This window comes from Bubalus bubalis, chromosome 4 (assembly GCF_019923935.1).
Source record: "Bubalus bubalis isolate 160015118507 breed Murrah chromosome 4, NDDB_SH_1, whole genome shotgun sequence".
In the NCBI taxonomy this organism is placed as follows: Eukaryota; Metazoa; Chordata; class Mammalia; order Artiodactyla; family Bovidae; genus Bubalus; species Bubalus bubalis.
Window position 1 is genome coordinate 11,598,065 of NC_059160.1, and position 21,226 is coordinate 11,619,290.

General features: G+C 45.5%; 2 protein-coding genes across 14 annotated transcripts in view; one reads left to right on the top strand and one right to left on the bottom strand.

Moving 5' to 3' along the window:
• Window positions 1-21,226, bottom strand: part of CACNA1C (calcium voltage-gated channel subunit alpha1 C) — a 463,540-nt gene that overhangs the window by 439,863 nt on the left and 2,451 nt on the right. The gene's annotated exons all lie outside the window — the stretch shown is intronic.
• The window catches only part of DCP1B (decapping mRNA 1B), a 42,186-nt gene continuing 21,239 nt past the window's right edge, over window positions 280-21,226 (top strand). Inside the window, exons 1-3 of one of the 2 annotated variants that reach the window (XM_044940918.2) lie at window positions 280-563; window positions 4,533-4,573; window positions 6,602-6,729. In XM_044940918.2, coding sequence (XP_044796853.2) covers window positions 420-563; window positions 4,533-4,573; window positions 6,602-6,729 — 313 coding nt within the window. In that variant the 5' untranslated portion in view covers window positions 280-419. The remainder of the gene's footprint in view (window positions 564-4,532; window positions 4,574-6,601; window positions 6,730-21,226) is intronic. The other variant, XM_006043729.4, reaches the window with a different exon arrangement.

Sequence of the window (21,226 nt, forward strand, 5' to 3'; positions counted from 1 at the left end):
CGAGCACTGGGCACGAGTCACGTGAGTCTTAGGATTGTCGTGAAAATGGTTCTGGCCCGCAGACCCCCTGAAAGGGTCTCAGAGCACCCCTCTACTCCCCCACCCACGGCGTCGAGGACCACACTTTGCGAACCAGCCGGCGTCCGTACACGAGAAATCGCAGTATTCCCTCCCTGTTCAGTTACGCACGCTCGAGGCGTGTATATCACTACAGGTCTGACCGCGGAGCGCCAGGAGCAGAAGTGCCAGGCGTTCAGCTACGCTCGGGTACCCGGGACGCGCACAGCAGCGCGCGGGGGCAGCCTGGCGGTTGCCGTGGCAACGATCGTGGGCCCGCGCGGGGTGGCCATCGACCAGTGACGCCTGAGAGCTCCGCACTCCGCCGACAGGGCTGCGGCGCCCCGCGGGCGGACGGGAAGATGGCGGTGGCGGGTGGCCCGGCGGGGAAGGGCCGCGACATTAGCCTGGCGGCCCTGCGGCACCACGACCCCTACATCAGCCGCATCGTGGACGTGGCCAGCCAGGTCGCCCTGTACACCTTCGGTCACCGGGCCAACGAGTGGGTACGTGCGGGCGGACGGGGTCGGGGAGAGGGTGGGGGCGGGGCGAGCGGGGACGACCCTCCCGCGGTCCCTCGGTCCGGCGATCCCGACCTCCAGTCCCCGGGCCCCTCCCGTGGCGTTGACCAGACTCACGGAGCGCGGACCGGACTGAGTCCGGCCGAGCGGGTCGGACATCTCCCCCGGCACGTCCCAGCCGGCCGCGAGGAGAGCCCGGACGGGACACAGCCCGGCGCGTTCCCGTCGCCTCGCCACCTCTCTCTGCAGCCGGTCATTACAGTCCCCCCGAAAGCCACTCACAAAAGCGAAAACACTAAGAAGTGGGTCCTGACATGAGAGAGAAGAGAACAGCTTTGCTCTAAGTTCGTAACCGAGGAAACTCACCGAAAGGGGCAGGAATGGAGGGACGCGGGGACACCTGTCCCGCGTGGGCCCGGGGGAGGAAGCGGGCTGTGTGCCCCCTGTTTTCGGGGGAGTGTGTCGCCTGTGTTTGTGTAAAGGACTTTGACCGACGTAATGGACAGTTTCAACGCCATCTTTTCAAACGTAGATATTCTACAAGTTGCTGTTTGCTGCAGTGTAGAAAAGTGCCAGAGGCATAGTGTCTTAATTCTGCCGAGGAAATACCAAAGTAGAGATGAGGGTCGGAAGTGTGGTTCCCTGGAGTGACTTGACACCAGGGCTAGAGTCTGGGGATTCAGAGAAGTTAACGTGTACAGAAAGGGGTCCCCCTTGAGTAAAGGTGGTTTCCTACAGGCTCTGGACAGGGTCAGTGAGTCAGGCATGTGTTACCATAGTTACCGAGTAACTAACTGTAGTGGGTACCTGGGGAGGCCTTTCTACAGCCTCATCGGAAAGCCCAGGTGTCACAATGCATTATTTACAGGAGTTATGTTTTCCTGCTTCCTGGACTTGTTGCCTTCAGACAGTGCATAATTCATCCCACAAAAGGTCATTCTTTCAGCGTACTCATTTTCAAGGTTGTGGTAGCAGGGAAAAAAGACAGAGACCTGGTTTAGCTGCAGGGCAGTTGCTGGGGGCAAAAGAACTGTCACCGTGTCTCCACAGTGGGAGCTTTTGGACAGAAACCTGATGGAAGTGTGTGGGACATTCTTAAGATAGAGGAGACAGTACTTGGAGGTGGACATAAAGGAGGAGGGTTCTTATGACCCTAAATATGGATGAAGGATGACTTCAGGCATTCAGCAGGAGGAATATGGAAGGAAGAAGGGACAGAAAATGAGCTGCTGTAAGGAAAGTTAGGGCTTCCCTGGTGGCATGGTGGTAGAGAACCCCTCTGCCAATGAGGAGACCCTTGTTTGATCTCTGGGTCAGGAAGATCCCCTGGAGAAAGAAATGGCAACCTACTCCAGTGTTCTTGCCCAGAGAATCCCATGGACAGAAGAGCCTGGCACTAGAGAGGGGGCAACTAGAGAGCCCTTGCATCACAGCTGCTGAGCCCGCTCCCCCTCAAGCCCCCTCAATTGCAAGCCCCCTCAAGCCCCCAACTGTGTGGAGCACAGGCTCCACAACTAAAGAAGTGCCCGAGAGCCACAGCAAAGACCCAGTGCTGCCCAAAAGGAAGTACAGCCCGCCAAATCAGAGTCTCTGGGTATGAGCCCCAGGCATTTGTTATTCGTTGACGGCGTCTTAGGTGACTCAGATGCTGCGTATGTGATTGAGAAAAGCAGGTTTAGAGGGTAAATGGAGATTGACTTTTCATTATTTTAACAGAATAATCAGATGTAGATTATGTTGTTTGGAAAGTGTCCACTAGTCTGCCAAACCCCAGTAGTTTGCGGACTAGCATTATTTTACATTCTACTTTATTGTTTTAAATTTTGAACGGCTGAATTTTTTTAGCACTTCTTAGATTTTATAATATAGTATCAAATCATTAGATTGTGCTTTTAAAATTTAAGCTAAAATCCCTCAGAACTGTAAACTTAATACTTTAACATAAAAGTCTTCTTTACTTGCAGGACGTAAGGAGAATCTAATAAAATTTTGCTTTTACTGTCTCTCAAACCCCCAAACCTGGCTTTGCATAGAAAGAAAAAAAAAAATCTGGTTACCCTGGATAACTGTGGAGGGAACAAGAAAATGCATGAATATGAGCTGTTTCAGCCATAATAAACCAGAAATTGACACCCAAAGGCCTTTTCATCTAAGTGTCCTAGAGCCTTTGATGAAAAATATGTTTTTAATAAAAAAGTCTAGGTGGTGTAAGCTGGTCATCCCTTTTCAGTGGAGAAACTGAGACAAAGAACATAAATCAATTCAGAATTGCATGTTTTGAGTCAGAGAATAATTTCAGGAGAAGCATGCCTTGAATTTCCAAAACTAAAATTGGACATTAAAGCCCTTTTTTTTCCCTTAAGGAAAAGGTAATTTCTGTTACTGCTTCATTAAGGAAAAAACAAATAAGTCAAAGGCTATTAGCTTTCTCTACACTGATCTGTTCTCAAGGCAAGAATATTGAAGTGGTTTGCCATTCCCTTCTCCAGTGGACCACATTCTGTCAGACCTCTCCAATCCAACCAGTCCATCCTAAAGGAGATCAGTCCTGGGTGTTCATTGGAAGGACTGATGCTAAAGCTGAAACTCCAGTACTTTGGTCACCTCATGCGAAGAGTTGACTCATTGGAAAAGACCCTGATGCTGGGAGGGATTGGGGGCAGGAGAAGGGGACGACAGAGGATGAGATGGCTGGGTGGCGTCACTGACTCGATGGACATGAGTTTGGGTGAACTCCGGGAGCTGGTGATGGACAGGGAGGCCTGGCGTGCTGCAATTCATGGGGTCGCAAAGAGTCAGACACGACAGAGCAACTGAACTGAACTGAACTGAGTACTGATTTGTATGACCATCCTGCCTAGGATATGGGATGAAATAGTCCGGAGTCAAATACTGAAAGACAGAAAAGTGTTCTGTCTTCATAGCAAGTAGTCACTTTACTTAATCCATTTAAGGGTGATGAAATTACTTGAGCATGGAGAAGCTCATGCTTCCAATTTCTTGTGTGCCTCTTGAGAATTATCATTTTAATATTATAGTTTTGTTTCCTAAAGAAAGTATTTTTCACCGAAAAGACAAGAGTACTTAAATTTTGAATGACACTGCTAATGGACATTAAAAAATAACAAAATATTGAGAGGTTTAATAGAATGCTGAGATTAAGCCATGTAAATAGCAAAAGTATATTTAAAATTCTGAGTTACATAGTCTAATTACTAGTTAATCGGACAAATGCATACCTAAGTTTTTTTTTTTTAGTAAGCAGAGCATTTTCATCAGGGCCTGGAGAGATGGAAAAGAGCCCTTCCCAGGGAACTGAAATGATCACTTCTCATTTTCACTTTACAAGTTTCCCACTTCCTCTGAGGCAGATTTCTTGCGTCCTAGCTGGGTGATGTTTCTGTCTTACTTTATTTCAGTTTTCTGCACCAAATAGGTGATTGATTTGTCTGAGAACCGCGGCTGCGTCGCTGTCTTCTGTGTCGTAGATGAAGTAGAGTTACAGGCAGGTCCTCTATTCTCCTGGGTGACAGGACATGACAGGAGAAAAGGACACCAGAAAGCGGAGGCAGAGAGGGCCGTGTGACGGCAGTGGTGTCTGCAGCTGGCGTGCCCCCGCCCAGAGACAGGGCTGGCAGCGCGCTTACGGCCACCCTTCTGTCTTAGGAGGCTGCGGAGCATGTTGGTTTCCTTTGTCCAACCAGAGGTGTTGTGGCCCCTGTGCTTGGGGCATCAACGGTTTGTTTGTAAATGGCAATAGGAGGGCACTTCCTGCTGCTTAAGCAACAAAGTCACCGCTGACAAAGTCTGCTTTTCGCCTTTCCCTAAGAATTACCCCCCACTTGAAACAGGATCGAATCCCTGTTCTCTAAGATATTGTGTTCTCTGACCTCTGTGACTGTTTCCCATTAGTGAAGAGAATATGCTTATGTTGCTGTTTGTTTTATTTCTTAGGAAAAGACTGATGTGGAGGGAACCTTATTTGTTTACACAAGGTAAGAGTCCTTCACTTTTATAAAGAAGCTGACAGCCTTTGAGTCATGTCTTTAGCTCTGTGTGTCACCCTTCCTCAAGTGGAGTTTTATTACAGTTCAGAGACGTGCAGGCACTGAGTCTGAGTTTGAAGTAACTAGTTGACATATGGAAGGGAATACTGAATAATGTCATCTGTCTAGTGTGGTGAATACTAATTACAGAATATAATGTGAACTCCAGTATAGCTGAACTTAAATCTTTGTGTTCTTTTTAAAACAGAATTAAATATTTATTCTTCAGCTCAAGTGAGTGGTACAAAGTGCTTGAATATAGTGAACTGATGAGGAGCTAGGAGCGCACTGTTGAGAATGTTAGATCATTTAAGCAGTGTCTGGAAGAGAGTGTTATTGGCCACCCCCGCCTCTGACTCTTTAAAGAAGCATGATCCAAGATTAAAGATGTCTCTGAGTCCTCCATTGTATAGCTGACAAAATAAGTATTAGGAAAGATTTAATAAATTCATGTTTTAGGATAATTTTTATCACATATTGTTAATATCTGTATAGTTAACACATACACACAGAGATATGTAGTGTGAGTACTGTCTTGACAGCTAAACTTCTTGTTCACATAAACATTCACATAAAATGCCATAGCTGAGTCCTGTCAGTATCAGCAGGTTTCAGAGATGCAGGACAGAGGCCTGGTGCAGACCCTTCTCATACACACACACACACACACACACACACACACTCTCTCTCTCTCTCTCTCTCTCTCTCTCTCTCTCTCTCTCTCCCCCTCTCCCCCTCTCCCCCTCCCTCTCTCATCTGTGTTTATACGCCCATTGACCTTTGAAGATAAACCACGGTGTGGCCAGACCATCCCCGGGATCAGGTGACAGGCAGTGCCTGGACAGCAGCAGAGGCTTTGCAGAGCTGCCGAAATACTGGAAGGATCAAATTCTGATTCTGTAAAAACACCTAATCCCATTTTAAAAACGATGTCTTTGCTTCCCCCCATGTCTGTCTGTCTGTAATAGAGTTACGCCCAAAGGTGGTTTTCAGAACACCCTCTGTTGAGAGCTTTGGGAGTCACTCTTCACACTGCCCCAGAATTTAACTTGAAATGATGGTTGTGATTACATCTGGTATTGCTTATATGCCCAGCACTGCTCTACCACTCAGTAAAATAAATTAGGCAAGGATGGCCTTCCATCAGTTTTGAAATAAATCTCAAAAGAAAACCATGGCTAGTAAATCAGATGGTTGGAGGTGAAATAAAACTTGAGATGCAGACCCCGTTTCTCCGGGTTGCGCACAGCATCCCTGTGGGCGTGTCCCCCGGCCCCGGAGTGAATCTGCAGGCCTGCACGTGTGCCTTGTTTTGTTACGGAAGTTGCACAGTTGGGCTGGTGTCTGGCTATCCTCCAAGGGTAGACAGATGCACTTGTGGTTGTTAGCTTCTGTGTGATCAGGGTTCTCCCTGCCTGACAGAGAGTAGGCACTGCAGGTTTATTGAACAAAATTAAAAATAAAAAGTCACTAAATGTACAGTTTTATGGACAAAAAATGTTATAGTAGCTTATCTGTGAGACTGTTGGCTTTATCTTGAAGAAAAGCAGATATCTGCTCTTTGCTTTAAATTGTATAAACTTTTAATTGTACTGTATATCCTCACTAGTTCATTGACCAGAGTTACATTGTTTCTGTAAGAAATTATGCAACTTTCAATTTCAGACCAACACTAACATTTCCTGTAACTGTGATATACACTCTATATCACAGTCAAGCTTCTTTAAAAGTATGTGTCAGTAATTTTTTTTAAGTGGTTACCATGTCTGCCTTAAAGGAGCTTGCAGCCTAGGTGGGGAAACGAGCTGCGTGTCTGTGCACCCCCACCCCCAGATTCATAGGGCTGTACTCGTGCGCACGCTGGTGCGGCTCACGGTGAAGGGGCAGGAAGGCTGAAGGTGCGACGGCCGCCCCTGTCCTGGAAACGCTTTGCTCTGAACGCCCCCTCTCCGTGTCCCCTGCCCCGGCGACCTCTAGGTCCGCATCTCCAAAGCACGGCTTCACCATCATGAACAGGCTGAGCATGGAGAACAGGACGGAGCCCATCACCAAAGACCTGGACTTCCTGCTACAGGACCCCTTCCTTCTCTACAGAAACGCCAGATGTGAGTCTGCACGTGTGAGGGACCGTGGTGACGGTTGTGGTGTTTGGTGTCCGTGACTGGGATCAGCACGGGTGGCCTGGGAGGTGCAGTGTGACTGAAGGTGTGAGTGTTTAAAGCTCGTCCTCCACAGCTGGGCCGCTTTGTGTGTGAGCCCGAGCGGGGCCGGGGAGGTGAGTCCTGGGCCGAGAGACCACAGAGGACCTCGACTAGCAATTGAGCTTGTGGGTCCCTGCGGCTGAGCATCCAATGGGATGCTCGAGGGAGGGGGCCTGTCTTCCAGAAGCACTGTCTTTTGATTGCATAGTAAATGGACATTAAAGTCCAATGAGGTTTTATTGTTAAGAACTTCCTAACACTTGGTAAAGCTGCAGTCCTGTTAACTAAACAGTCCCTGTCAGGCTTGAAATGAGGTAGCAGCCGCCCACCCACCATCTATGTCCATTTCACTCTTGCGTCTCATCTGACTGCTTGTGCTGCACTGTGGGGCGGCCCACAAAAGTGGGTGAGAGTGATACGATTCAGGAGCTTCTCCACACAGGAAATGAGAGCAGACTCAGAGCTGCAGAATCACGGGTGCCTGTGCTTGCTCCGTGATGACTTTGCAGTTCAGAAATGGTTTCTGTTCATCTTCCACCCTATTCTTTGAGCTCAGGGTACAAGAATTTGCCTACTGTGTACTACTCAGTGTTACCTTAGTAACATGTAACATGAATCATATTTTGTGCTTTATCCCCATTGACTTGTTCTGAAGTAAATATAGCATCACTTTAATACTATATTTACTTAAAATTATATTCACTTGTAACTGAGTTGTCCTAATAGGTGGTCATCCTATTTAGAGCATGCAGTTAATCTTTTATAAGAAAAAAATTACAAGAACGCTATTAAACATGACTTTCTAATGGCAGGTCCTGTGAAGTGAGAAGTTTAGTAAAATAGAGAAATATTTTGTTTTTTATTCCTGTTTCTTTGCCCAAAGGTGTAGTTTAATCAATTGTAACTTGTAGTTCAAATTTTTTGTGTACTTACTGTTATGTCAGGTTATATTTTCTTTTTTTGAGATTATTAGATTCTATGTGAGATTGATTTGTAATTCAAATCCTAATAAACAAAATTAACCACAAAAATAAATATAAAATGAACGACTGTTAGTGGCTTATAATAATTTTTGGTTGCTCTTATTTTGGATAAATACTGATTCTAGTCGATATGGATGACACTGACCAATTCTTGCTGCAGTAGTACCTATTAGGTATTATATACTATACCAAAGATAGGAAAATACAAGCTCTGTTTGACATGGTTGATCTCCTTAGCCCCACAGGGTTTGTCTGCTAGGGTCTGGTAAACATGCTCAGCCCCTCCTGGGCTCCACGCTACGCTATCCCATGCTGTCCTGCGGGCGGCTGGTCTGAATCGAGCTGATCTGTGTGTGTCAGAAACACACTGATCTTCACAAACTTTAGTACAAAAAAAAAATGTAAAAAAAAAATCTCAGTAATCTTATATCAGTTTACCTATTGAAATGGTAATATATTTTTTAGTATATTGAGTTAAATAAAAAGTCTTATTAAACTTAATTTCACCTGCTGCTTTTTATTTTATTTAAAATTCCATTTGTGGCTCTCCTTTGTGGTTCACCCATGTTTCTATCGGATGCACCGTTCCAGGTGTTTTCCTTCCTTTTCCCACGTTTCCTCGTCCCAGCTCTGAGGGGCAGACTGCTCCCTGCTGCTTTGCAGCTGAGAGAACCGAGCGTCTGGGGGCCGCAGCCCTGCCAGACCCACACATTCTGACGTCAGGCCCGCTGCTTTCCCTGCACCTGCTGGGCTGCCCTTGCCCCTGTCCCCCATGAGCTCAAATCGAAGGCAGCCTTCTCGGTGCATGTTCAAGTGTCTCTAATGAGCTTCCATAGGAAAAAAGTGAAGTCAGTTGAACAGCGGGGAGTGAAAGGGAGTGAATCTGTTTACCTTCCTGAGTTTATTTTGTTTTTGTCTTTATTATCTGGTGCATCTTGACTGTGCAGCCAGTCACTCGGTTTTAGTTTATTTACAAAAGCCTCTTCAGCCTCTGACGTCCGAGTTTCCCAGAAAGCTTTGTTCCAGGTGCTCTCAGAGGGTCAGTACCTTGCAGATGTTTTTAAATAACTCTGTTACTCCGTGTGATAACTGCCCCGGGTTTGTATATTCTCTGATGGTGTAAAGATTCATTCATCAGCCTTTGGAAGATGAACCCAGCTTCCCTCAGGACTGTTTTTTCGACTGTACCTCTCGAGTTCTGTTGAGTCAGGGATCTCTGTTTAGTCCTAACGTTTTACTTGGGCCAACGTGTGTCACAGGCCAGGTTGGGACACGTCAAGAGGCAGCACTGAGAAAGGGTTCTGGTGAGTCTTTCAGACTCTAGGTTTTTAAACACTAAGTTTAAAAAAATTAGTACCTGAGGAGGTAACTGTCCCTTTCTAGAATTGTATGGATTTAGAAGAGCAAAATAAAGAGGTAGATATCTCAAAACTTTGATTTAATTAAAAACAAATGTTAATGAATAAGTAACTTTGGATTTTGGCCAAACACAACCTATATGGTTTTATTACAGTAAAACATTCATGATGTTTAAGCCTGGCTGTCATGAAGTTTGACCTCTGTAAGCTTTCAAGGTACATAGGGTAGTTGCTGTATTAGGACAGAAATTTTATTTTCTCAACAAACTTACACTGAGCATTTACTGCCTCCCAAGCATGACGTCATGGCTTTCTATGGGTTATTTAATTCTCATCACTTTTCCTTAGAAATCCTCCTATTTCTGTTTTGTAAATGAGGAAACTGAGATTAGAGGGGTTACATAATTTACAGAGTCTGTAACTTTTTTGAGATGGAAAGAGCACCTGAACTGAGTAAGCCCAGCCTCAGACGTGCAGGCCCACGCAGCGGAAGTGCCAGCAGAGGAGCGAGGGGTCTGAGCCAGGTTTACCTTTTAGTTTGGCAGTGTGCGCTCCAGAAGTGAAAAAGCGAGTTTCTCTTTTTTTAGGTTGAGGATCTGCTATATCTCAGTTATTAGAAAAGAGAATATCAAATAAAAATAATGTAACATAAAGCTGAATTGGGCCATTTCTTGTGTATCATTACCCTCTAGTAACTGTTTGCCATTTCAAAACTAAATAAGATTCTGGTATAGGGAGATGTATTTTAGAACCATATTTTCCTGTAAGACTAAGACTGTATCATCTTATTTAAGATAAGTTACAGACAGCAATGACAGGAAGATTTCAGAGCTTGGCCAGCATGTCGAATACAGTATTGTCTATGGTGACAGAATTAGAATGAAATTCTTTTGAGCTGGTTGATTTTATTGCAGACATAAGCTTGGCGCTTACAGCAGATCAGAAAAGGCAGAAGTCAAGATACTTAGAATCAAAGCTGTTTTAGAAAACCGCTCAGTTTTAAAGTGAATTCACCATATTGGGTAGTTTTGTTCTCATAAAGAAGCACAATTTGAATGCTTCATTGACATTTTAGGATCTGAGAAAAGCTGCCTCAAGTAGTGGAAAAGGGTGAAAGTGATGGTTACGGACAGTCCTCATCTTTCGGCTACACTGTGTCCTACAAGTTCCCTTTTAAAGTGATTGGCTGGTAGACTTCTGGCTCACTGTGTTAGATTGAACACATTCCTGAAACAACTGAAATGACAATAAAGGAGTAAAAAGAAGATACAAACCCACGAAGATGGAGGGTGGATTTCATGAACAAGACAGAGGAGGACTCGCTGTGACTGCTTCACTCTTCACGACCACTAGCTGTTGCCCTGCAGGAGACGGCACCTCTGGTCTATTAACATCAGACCCGACAGTGTGATCTGGTTCCTCCCCACTCACCCCTCCAGGAGGCTTTTGTATAGTCCTCTCCCCGCCCCAGGCCTCAAGTACGGTTGTGTGAGTCACTTTGGCCAGAGAGATGTGGGTAGAAGTGAGCAGATATGTACAAACCAGCTCCTGACTGACCACATCTCTTCCTTCTGCTGTGAGGACTCAGGTTGTTTAGGCAGAAGCTGCTCTGTCAGCCTGGGTCCTGGAATGATGGTGACATGATACAGAGGTGGCCCATGACAGACACGTACTGCGTAAGCCATTGACATTTGAGTGTTGTTTGTTACTGCAGCGTAACCTGGGCTATTGTGACAGATACACAAGCCGCACAGGAAAGTGGGGGAATCCAAGCACAGGCTGGAGGTAAAGGAATTCTGAGAACAGTGGTAAAGAGTCCATGGTGACCCCCTGTGCAGCTGAACTAAAGAAAAGTCTTCAGAGTAGGAAGATGGAGGGCTTCAGAAGGGCATCCAAGAGAAAGTTTACACCTGAGAGTTTGAATCTCTTGGGGTATTTACAGTTCCTTTTTTAATGATTTTGCTTAATGATGTAGAAACATTGAAAGCTAAGGGCATGGAAAACAACAAAGGAAGCAATTCTTAATTCCTGGGAAAACAAAATTTTGTACAGAAAAGGAAATTGAGTCATAGTACACCATTTGGCTCCACTGATCATGAAGACAAACGCCAAATGTGAGATAGTGTTACACTTTACATTGGAAGTACGGGGTGTGTTTCTAGGTGAGAGTGTGCATGTATTGTCAGAAAACTAAATTCTCTTCAGTGGATTTTCTTTTAAGAATCAAAAAATAGTGTAGGGACCTCTCTGGCGGTCCAGGGGTTAAGATTTCACCTTCCAATGCAGAGGGTACGGGTTCGATCCCTGGCCAGGGAGCTAAGATCACATATGCTCCACAGCCAAAAAACGAAAGCATAAAACAGAAGCACTACTGTAACAAATTCAGTAAAAGACTTTAAAAATGTTCCACATCAAGAGAAAAAATCTTTAAAAACAGAAGGAGTACACATGACATAGGAAAACAGATTGACACAACAGAGAAAACACTGGACGAGAAAGAGATGGAGAGCAGAAGTCACTGTCAGGGAGGAGGCTGCTTTTGGGGAGCAGCAGTCAGGCCCATCATGGCTGGAGAACTCTGCTGTTGGTTGTAAAACCTCACAGCGTCTGATATTTAAAATTTTATATATATATATGTGTTATTTTTATGAAAATTTAAAAATACAACTGGAGAGGGCTTCTCTGGTGGCTCAGTGCACCTGCATAGCAGCCAGCAGGGGACATCTCGTGCCCCTGTCTATAGAGCTCGGTCTCCACGGAAGGGACTTTAGCATGCCGTGATGGCAAAGTGAACTCGAGGCTCCCAGTGGCCGGGTCTCAGCCCTTTCCTCTTTCCAGTCCCACGTCCATCCCAGGCCAGGTTTCCTTTACGTTACCTGCGCTGGTTCATAACTCCTTAGAGTGAGAAATAAGCTTCCAACACCAGCCAAAATAGAGCAGGTTCACACTGACACTCCTCTCACTGGCTATAGTGAAAGTTGTGGACAGAAAACCAGAGAGCCTGCGGATTCTAAGAGTAAACAACAGCAGGCGTATCAAAAGGGAAGTGAGAACTTGAAGAACAGCCAGCGTGGTGGCGAGTCTCCTGGTTTATTTGCTCCTGCTTTATCTCCTGAGTGTGACTCAAGAGTGAGCCATGTCCCAGGACTGCGGACAGAAGCAACAGAAACCAGGGGAAACCTCTCGTGGAGGCCTGGAGAGTGCGCTCCTGTGACTCAGAGTGTGAAGAGTCTCCCCTCCCCTCCCAGCCCGGCCCGAAGCCGGCTGCCCTGCAAACCTAGGCTGCCACCTCAGCAGTGAGGGGTGACAGGCACGTGACATCCCACGGAAAGGCTGCCTGAGAGACTGGAGAAGGGTCCCCTGTGGTCTCAAGCGTGCAGGGAACTCCTAGGAGATGTACATATGTAGGCTTCCCAGGTTGCACTAGCAGTGAAGAATCTGCCTGCCAATGCAGGAGACGTTCAATCCCTGGGTTGGGAAGATCTCCTGGAGGAGAGCCTGGCAATGCACTCCAGTGTTCTTGCCTGGAGCCTGGTGGACTACAGACCATAGGATCACAGAGCCAGACACAAGTGAAGCAACTTAGCATGTGTGTGTATACACACACACACACACGTCTCCCCTGGTGGCTCAGACAATGAAGATTCCACCTGCAATGCAGGAGACTCAGATTCAATCCCTGGGTTGGGAAGATCCCCGGAAGAAATGAACAGCTACCCACGCTAGTATTCTAGCCCGGAGAATCCCATAGACTATATAGACACTGGGGTCTCAGAGTCAGACATGGCTGAGCGACTTTCACTTTTTCATATATATATATATATATATATATATATATATATATATATATGGGCTTTTCTATTGATGTTTCTTTGCTTTACCCTGCAAGCTGCCCAGCTATGGAGACTACTTGACAGTGTGAGAAGTTAGACCTCTTGAAAGAAACCCTGACTCTGGCCAGAAGACTGGGGAGAAGGGCCCCTGTGAGCTGGAGAGTGTGCTGGACAAAAAGACCCCCTGATTCTGTCCCTGAACTGATACATATCCCGATCTCACCTGTGAGCATCATACACATACACACACCAGAGCCACAGAACCGCAGCCAAGGCCCAGAGAACTAACCCACCATGTCCGCCACCACCACGCACCAGGCCAGCCCCTGAGTGGCATCTGCACAGGGCAGACACACCTCTGAAAACAGAGCTGACATGGGAACCATCGTCCACAGAAGGCGAGACGGGACTTCCTGTCTGTTGTTGTTCAGTCACTTAGATGTGTCCAACTCTGCAATCCCATGGACTGCAGCATGCCAGGCTTCCCTGTCCTTCACCATCTCCCCAAGTTTACTCAGATTCATGTCCATTGAGTCTGTGATGCTATCTAACCATCCTCCTGTTTAAACCTGAACACCGTCTCGACACTCTGAAGAGTTTTCAGAAGACTCAGATTCTCACAGTCTCAACAAAACGTCCAAATGCAACGCAGCATTATCCATCACACACAGAGCCAGGAAAATCTGACAGCTCTCATGGGGAAGGTTGGTCAGCAGATGGCTGCCCCAAGATCACCCACATGCTGGCGTAGGCCAGTAGCTGGCTGTAAGGCAATTACTGTGCCCTGTGAGGTGGCACAGGTCCTCAGAGATGAGTGGAAAGATGGAAATTCTCAGCAGAGAAGAGTGTAAGAACTCAAAGGGAACATTTGGAACAGAAAAATAAGGTGTCCAGTGAATGGCCTTACTAGCAGTACAGAGATGGCAGAGGAAAGACGAGTCAGTGAACATGAAACACATCAGTAGATACTATCTGACCTGAAGAATATACAGGGAAAAGGTTAAAAAACAAAGAAAAAACAGGGCCTCACAACACCTGTTGGCCAGTACCAAAAGGTCTGAATTTGTGTCACTGGAGTCCCACGAAAGAAGAAAGGCTGCTGTAGAAAAAGTATTTGAAGAAAGCATGGCTGAAATTTTTCCAAATTTGGTGAGGCACAAGTGTATGGATTCAAGAAACTCAGAAAACCCCAAACAGGGTAAACTCAGAAAAAAATCATGCCCATAAACATCATCAAACTGGTGAAAAACAGACTTTAACAAACAAAAAGCCTTGAACCAGAAATGAACCATTACAGAACAATGTTTTGAACGACAATAAATTTCTCTTAAGAAACCTTGGAGTCTGGAAGACAGGGCTGTCCCCCTAGAATTCTATCTCTAGTGAAAATGTTCCTTGGGAAGGAAAGTAAAGATATTCTCAGATAAAGGAAAATCTTCAGTACTTCCCTGTCAGCAGACCTGCTGTGAAATAAAGGCTGAAAGAAGTTCTTCAGACCGAAGGGGAGTGTTGCTGAGGGAAGGTCGGGGCCTCGGGGTAAAGGAGGAGCAATATAAATAGTAAAAAAACACTCAGTGGAACAGACGTTTTTCTGCCGTCAGATTCTTTAAAATGCAAATGACACAAAAGCAAAAGTTACAGAAGTATCAGGAGTGGGATTCATTGTGTATAGATGTAACTCACATGACAGCTATAAGGTTAAGGGTGGTGGGGGACAGGAGCTGTGTGGTTGTAAAGTCTTTACATTTTGCTTGAAGTGGTGAAATAACTGTGTAAACTGAAGTTAGATATGTATAGTGTGATTCCTAGAGCAGCCACTTAAGAAAGAACCAATAGATAGATGAAAACTGAATACTAAAACATTTTAATAATCCATAAGAAGGCAAGAAAGGAGGTACCAACAGAGCAAAAGACAGGGGAGACAAACCATGGAAATGCTAATTAAAAGAAAGCCTCTTGGGAGTAACATATACACACTACTGTGTACAAGAAAAACAACAGGGACCAACGGTATACCACAGGGGCTCTGCTCAATACTGTGTTATAACCTCAACAGGGACCAACAGTGTACCACAGGGAGCTCTGCTCAATACTGTGTAATAACCAACACGGGAATTGAATCTGAAAAAAATATATATATGGCCACATCGTTTGTATACCTGAAATGAGCACAATATTATAAATCAACTATACTTACATTTTTTTTAATAAATAGTTTTTTTTTAACTTGACGAAAGCCAGAGATGCTATATTAATATCAAAGTAGACATCAGAACAAAGAAAATTACCAGGGGTAAAGAGATACATTGCATAAACTTAAAAGGATCAATTCACCCGAAATACTTAACCATCATTAATACATGCACACTCAAAAGTTAAAACCCGCAGTTGTGCTTGGAGACTTGAGCCCCGCGTTCTGTGACTGGCAGAACAAATAGCAGCAGCACGTCTGTAGGGGACTTGAATAACACCATCAACTCACTTGAGGCAATTGACGTTTATCGGACGTTCCACCAACCACAGCAGAAGACAGCCTCTTCTGAGGTGCTCATGGGCTAGCGCCCAAGGTCAGCTTTATCATAGGGCATAAAGCAAGCCTGAAGATTTTTAAAGAAATAGGAACCATACAGAGTATGCCCTCTGACCACAGCAGAATTGAACTAGAAACCAGTAACAGATAACCTGGAATACCCACAAAAATTTTCAAATTAGACAACACACATCTAAATAACTCATGTGTCAGAGAGGGAAGAAAATTAGAAAACAAGCTGAATAAATATGAAAAGACATGTCAAATGCGAGTGAAATTGGACTGGTAGGGAAATTTATAGCGTCAGATACTTCTATTAGGAAAGAAGAAAAGTCTCAAATGGGTAATTCAGGTTCCACCTTAAGAAACGAGAAAGAAGAGCAAATTAAGCCCAAAGCAAGCAGAAGGAAGGGAAAATAAGAGCAGTAATCAATAAGACACCGAAAAACAGGAGAGAAAATCAGCAAAACCTAGAACTGGTTCTTTGAAAAAAGTAAAACTGATAAACCTAAACTCCTTGCCAGAATGATCCAGCTTACCTGTCTGTACAGGTCAACCATGACTGCCATACACAGTACCTTTTTCTGTTCTAACTAAACATGTACATACCCAAAAGACTTCTCTACAAATCCTCGTAGTAATTTTATTTGTAAGAGGATAATAGCAGTGAGAAGGTCAAATTTGCACAGATAGGTCAGAATTTGGAAGCACCCTCTTGTGAGACATTGGTTCTCGGTGCCAGGTCACCATGAATGAACTAGTCATTGACCACCTGTGCTATGCTGAAAGCATTGGCATGAGTCATAAATTACAGGCCCCTTGTGCACAGACCCGATCTTATATTTTATTTGTATTCTGTGTTACCAAATAAACACGGCAAATGACCAGATCTGGATAAGTAGATAGGTATAATGTACTTAAAGTAACTCCCAGATACTTGTATCTTAATACGAGTCATTACACACCTACATATGTCTGATGTTTCTGTCCAGTCTAATGATGTTCTGCTCAGGGTGATCAAGAAGGAGCCACAGAGTGGCCCCGCTTTCCCAAAATCCCTCCCTCTTTATGACTTCATGATGGAGATTAACACAAAGATCCTGCCTTGAGCTCAGGTCACAGCGCTTGAACCTAGGCAGGTGGCGGAAGATGCAGGGGGTTTTGGTGCCGTCAGCCTCTCCTTGGCCTCAGACCGCTGGGAGGAGCGAAACCTCTCCCAATCCAGCAGATTCTAAGTCCTTGAGGCTTTATCATCTGTTGTCTTAACCTTGGAATCAGTTCAGGCAGTTACTACAAAAGCAATTTGAAAGGTTAAAAGTGAGCCCTGTGTAAATTTATTACTAGGGAAATGAAAGTCATGTTATCTGCCCACAGATAATGGCGAGTTTATTTTTCCATTCTGAGATCCCTATTGGTATGTCCGTAGCCTCGGTTAGTACTTCCTAACCTTTTGGGGGTCACAGAGCCCTTTGAGAATCTGATGGGCTTCCTGCCTGCCTGCTTCCCCCACACCTTCAAATATCAGCTTTTTTCCTGCTACGGGCTAGGCCTTGTTCTGGGGGACTGTGCTTCATGCTGACCCACCTCCAAAAGCACCTGTCTGCACATGCACACACCATCTCCCATACAAACTTCAGGGATTGAGTATTGAACTGCTGAAGTTGTCTAGAGTCCAGAAATCCCTTCAAAGGAATTGTACGGGACCTCCCCGGTGGCACGGTGGACAAGAATCCACCCGCCAATGCAGGGGACACAAGTTCGATCCCTGGTCCAGGGAGATCCCACAGGCCACAGAGCAGCTAAGGCCATGCGGCACCACCACTACTGAGCCTGTGCTGTGGAGCCCGCGGGTCGCAACCCCTGAGCCCGAGTGCTGCAAGCACTGAAGCCCGTGCACCCTGGAGCCACCGCAGTGAGAAGCCCACACTCCTCAACTAGAGAGTAGTGTCTGCTTACTGCAACTAGGGAAAAGCCCACCCAGCAACGAAGACTTGACAGAATCTTAGTGTTTGCAGGAATGACAACAGAATGTTGTCTGTTCAGGACCTGGGCAGGGAGAGGAAGATCCTCGTTCAGACCACGTTGGCGGGGAGGGGTGGGTACAGGGAGTTTGACCTTTCATGGCGGTCAGACGAGGTGCCCTGTGCCGTCAGTGGGCTCGTTGCTATGCATGAGTGCAGTGGCCGGGACAGCCTTCAAGGACACTCTACCCGCCCCCCGCCCCCCACCCCCAGCCTGTGCTTCTTAAGAAGAAGTAATTTTAAATTTACACTGTGGGCAACAAATCTTACTCATTGTAGCCTCCTCTGCCATTCTAACTGAAAAACTGACCTCTTTCCTACAAACCATGGCTCAGGAGCTAATGTGTTTTCATACGTGATTAAGGGGCGCACGTCTACAGGGAACTGAGTGACGACGCTTGTCACTCCAACCTTAAACCCAAGAGATGCTTTTTTGTTCTCTTGACGGGGTTCAGCACATGAACGGGTCTGAGCTCTGAAGGAGACTGTTTATCTCAAGAACTGGCCCGCTCTGAAAAGCCTCACGGACAGCAGAGCCTCACTGTGGGTTCTTGTGTTTCTGCTGTTGCCTTGGGATTCCCAACAGCTCCCTGGGTTACACACTCTATGCGGGTCCTCAGCACTCCTCTCACCTGGCCAGCCAGTCCACGCGGCCTTCACTCCTCATCCTTTGGGACCAGGGGACTCACTGCAGACAGGACCTCACACGGAGTTCAGGGGAAAACTCTGTCCTCGGAACTTAACAATGTGGCATGCGTAGATGAGGAAGACCATGTGAGAGCACTGTGTAAGTGACGCACCGACACGATGTGAGAGGAGAGTCAGAGAGAGGCCAGTCTGGGAGATTTCCCTGGTGGCCTAAGACCCCACGCTCCCAGTGCAGGGGCCCCTGGTCAGGGAGCTGGGTCCCACATGCCGCACCCGCAAGATCCTGCATGCCACAACTAAGAACCCAGCGTGGCCAAAAAAATAAATAAATATTTTTAAAAAGAGAGGTCACTTTTTTATCTGAACCACAGAGACTTAACGTCCTCGACTTTACCGAGAAACATCTGTGTAGCAGTGCTGTTTGGATTTACGCGCTGCTCTTGTGACTCGACAATGACTGTATTTTATCATTTGTTTTTGAAAGCCCAGACTAACATGCCAGAAGTCTGAATCTCGGCAGAGAGAAACTGGATTCCAAAACGTTTTCTGAAATGCTTAATGAGCGAAGCGTCTTTTAGTTTCCCTAACACGGTGCTTTGCATGTGGCAGTCGCTCGGGACGGCTGCATCGAGTGTGTCTATTCTTGTCCAAAAATCACTTAGAAAGTAGTCTCAGATAATCAATTTGAAGCTATTGGGATGTTATTTTTAACCCACAGAAGGAAAAAATTACAATTTTTTCATGTTCTTGTGGGTTTTGGAGAAAGGAAGTTTTAGGCAAGAACTGGTATTAGAATTATCCTCTGTGTCAACCATAGGACTCTAATTTAAAAAGGAACCAAACCATAATTTGACTGCTTATAACTGAAAGGGCTCTGGGTTAAGTGGGGTCTGCTATTTCCATAATTATAGATTAAGGTCGAAACGAAAGACATACAGAAACTCCAGCTTATTTTCCCTCAGTCACAAACTAGCATGAGGCCCCATTACTAAACCACTGCTGTGTGAAATCTTAGAAATTTTTCATTGATTATATATTTTTATGGTTAGTGTATTTCAACAAAGCTATTCCTATCGCTGCTGCTGCTGCTGCTGCTAAGTCACTTCAGTCGTGTCTGACTCTGTGTGACCCCATAGACGGCAGCCCACCAGGCTTCCCCGTCCCTGGGATTCTCCAGGCAAGAACACAAGTGGGTTGCCATTTCCTTCTCCAATGCGTGAAAGTGAAAGTGAAGTCGCTTAGTCGTGTCCGACTCTTCGTGACCCCATAGACGGCAGCCCACCAGGCTCCCCCGTCCCTGGGATTTTCCAGGCAAGAACACTGGAGTGGGTTGCCATTTCCTTCTCCAATGCATGAAAGTGAAAAGTGAAAGTGAAGTCGCTCAGTCGTGCCCAACTCTTAGCGACCCCATGGACTGCAGCCTACCAGGCTCCTCCGTCCATGGGAGTTTCCAGGCAAGAGTACTGGAGTGGGGTGCCATTGCCTTCTCTGATTCCTATCACTAATAAACACTTAATTCAGTAATCTGATTTCAACATGAGAAAGTCTGTTTTTCATCAAAACAAGTTTCTGACCTGTAAAAAATACTCTGTTTTATGTTTGCTTTAAACATATATTCCCCACAAACTATAATTCTATGGGACAAGACTTATTTTGCTATATCGAGATTCACTCTGGATAACACAGTTTCATTGTGTTTTGGGAAGAATTGACAGTTTTAAGATAATGTAGGTGTTTATCTATGTAAGCTTCAGAATACTACCGTCAGATTTGACCGGAATATGCTGTGTTTTCTGCCACACCAAAGCACTAATGCTTGTACACCAAGAGAAACACTTGTAAACCTGCAGATTAATTGCATTATTTGAGCTCTGAGTTGCCGGTGCCTGACAGATAGTCCATCGGGGAACTGGTGTATGGTAGCCTCGTTGTAATAATAAATACACAGGAAATGAGAACATTGGTGCCCACGCAGTGCTAGGCTGTGAGAATTTACAGCCGCAGGGAGCTGATGGCAAAAGCCCATCAGCATAAGTTATGCCAAAGATGATCAGGTGTTTGATGCAAAATAAACTCGGAGTGAGGGCGGGAGCATGAGAGGGTTGGTGGAGGAGAGCCTCATGCTGCGAGTCCCTGGGAAGCTGTGGTCGGCCATGTGGAGGCCTGCCTCGTCCAGACTACAATGTGTAAGCCGGGATGGAGGCACCTGTCGTGAAGATGGTTCAAGATCTAACGTCTTGGATTTCAGTTTAACTCAACAAACATCTGTTGGATACACCACACTACTCGTGATGCAGTGGGGGGAGCAGTAAACACTTATGACATGGGCTTTTTCTTGTTTAGTCCAAGGATCTACAAAAAACTGTAGGAGCAAAGAAGCAGGAGTCTAAAGGAGTCTTGAAGGACAAGGTGTCGGGAGGGAAGACACATCAGAGAGCCCACACCTATCTTCTGGGAGATTTGTGGGTTAACCAGCCAGTTTATGGGCAGAATTAAACTATAAATTTAAATGGCCAACAAAACAGAATAAATGGTTCCTATTTCTATTTATTATCACCCGTGACTATTTCTGCTGCTTATTTTTGTGTTTATTTACTCTGTTAAATCTCCCAGACTAAAGCAACTTTATCCTCAAATAAATAAAATTAGGAAGTTAGTATATAATTGAGAAGATTCCATGTGACCGTTCATGAACCTGAGGGCAGAGAGACCTCAGATTGCCTGTTTGGGGAGCATGAAGACCTCTGTGGAGATTTGGAAGGTCTAATGACATAACATACATTTGTTAGAAATGAAACCTTTGGAAGATTAACCCATCTTTTCCTCTGAAGACAGTGAATTCTCATTTACAGTTGGGAGATCCATATAATTTGATCCAAATTAGTGTACCGGTTTAGTCGAGAGGCTGATTCTTTGTCATTGTTTATGGCCTTAACTTTTTAAGGACGTTATTTAGAAAGAGGAAGGTTGTTTTCACTTCATAGCACTTGTCTAGGCTTTCTCCTGTTTTTCCCCAAATGTGCATGTT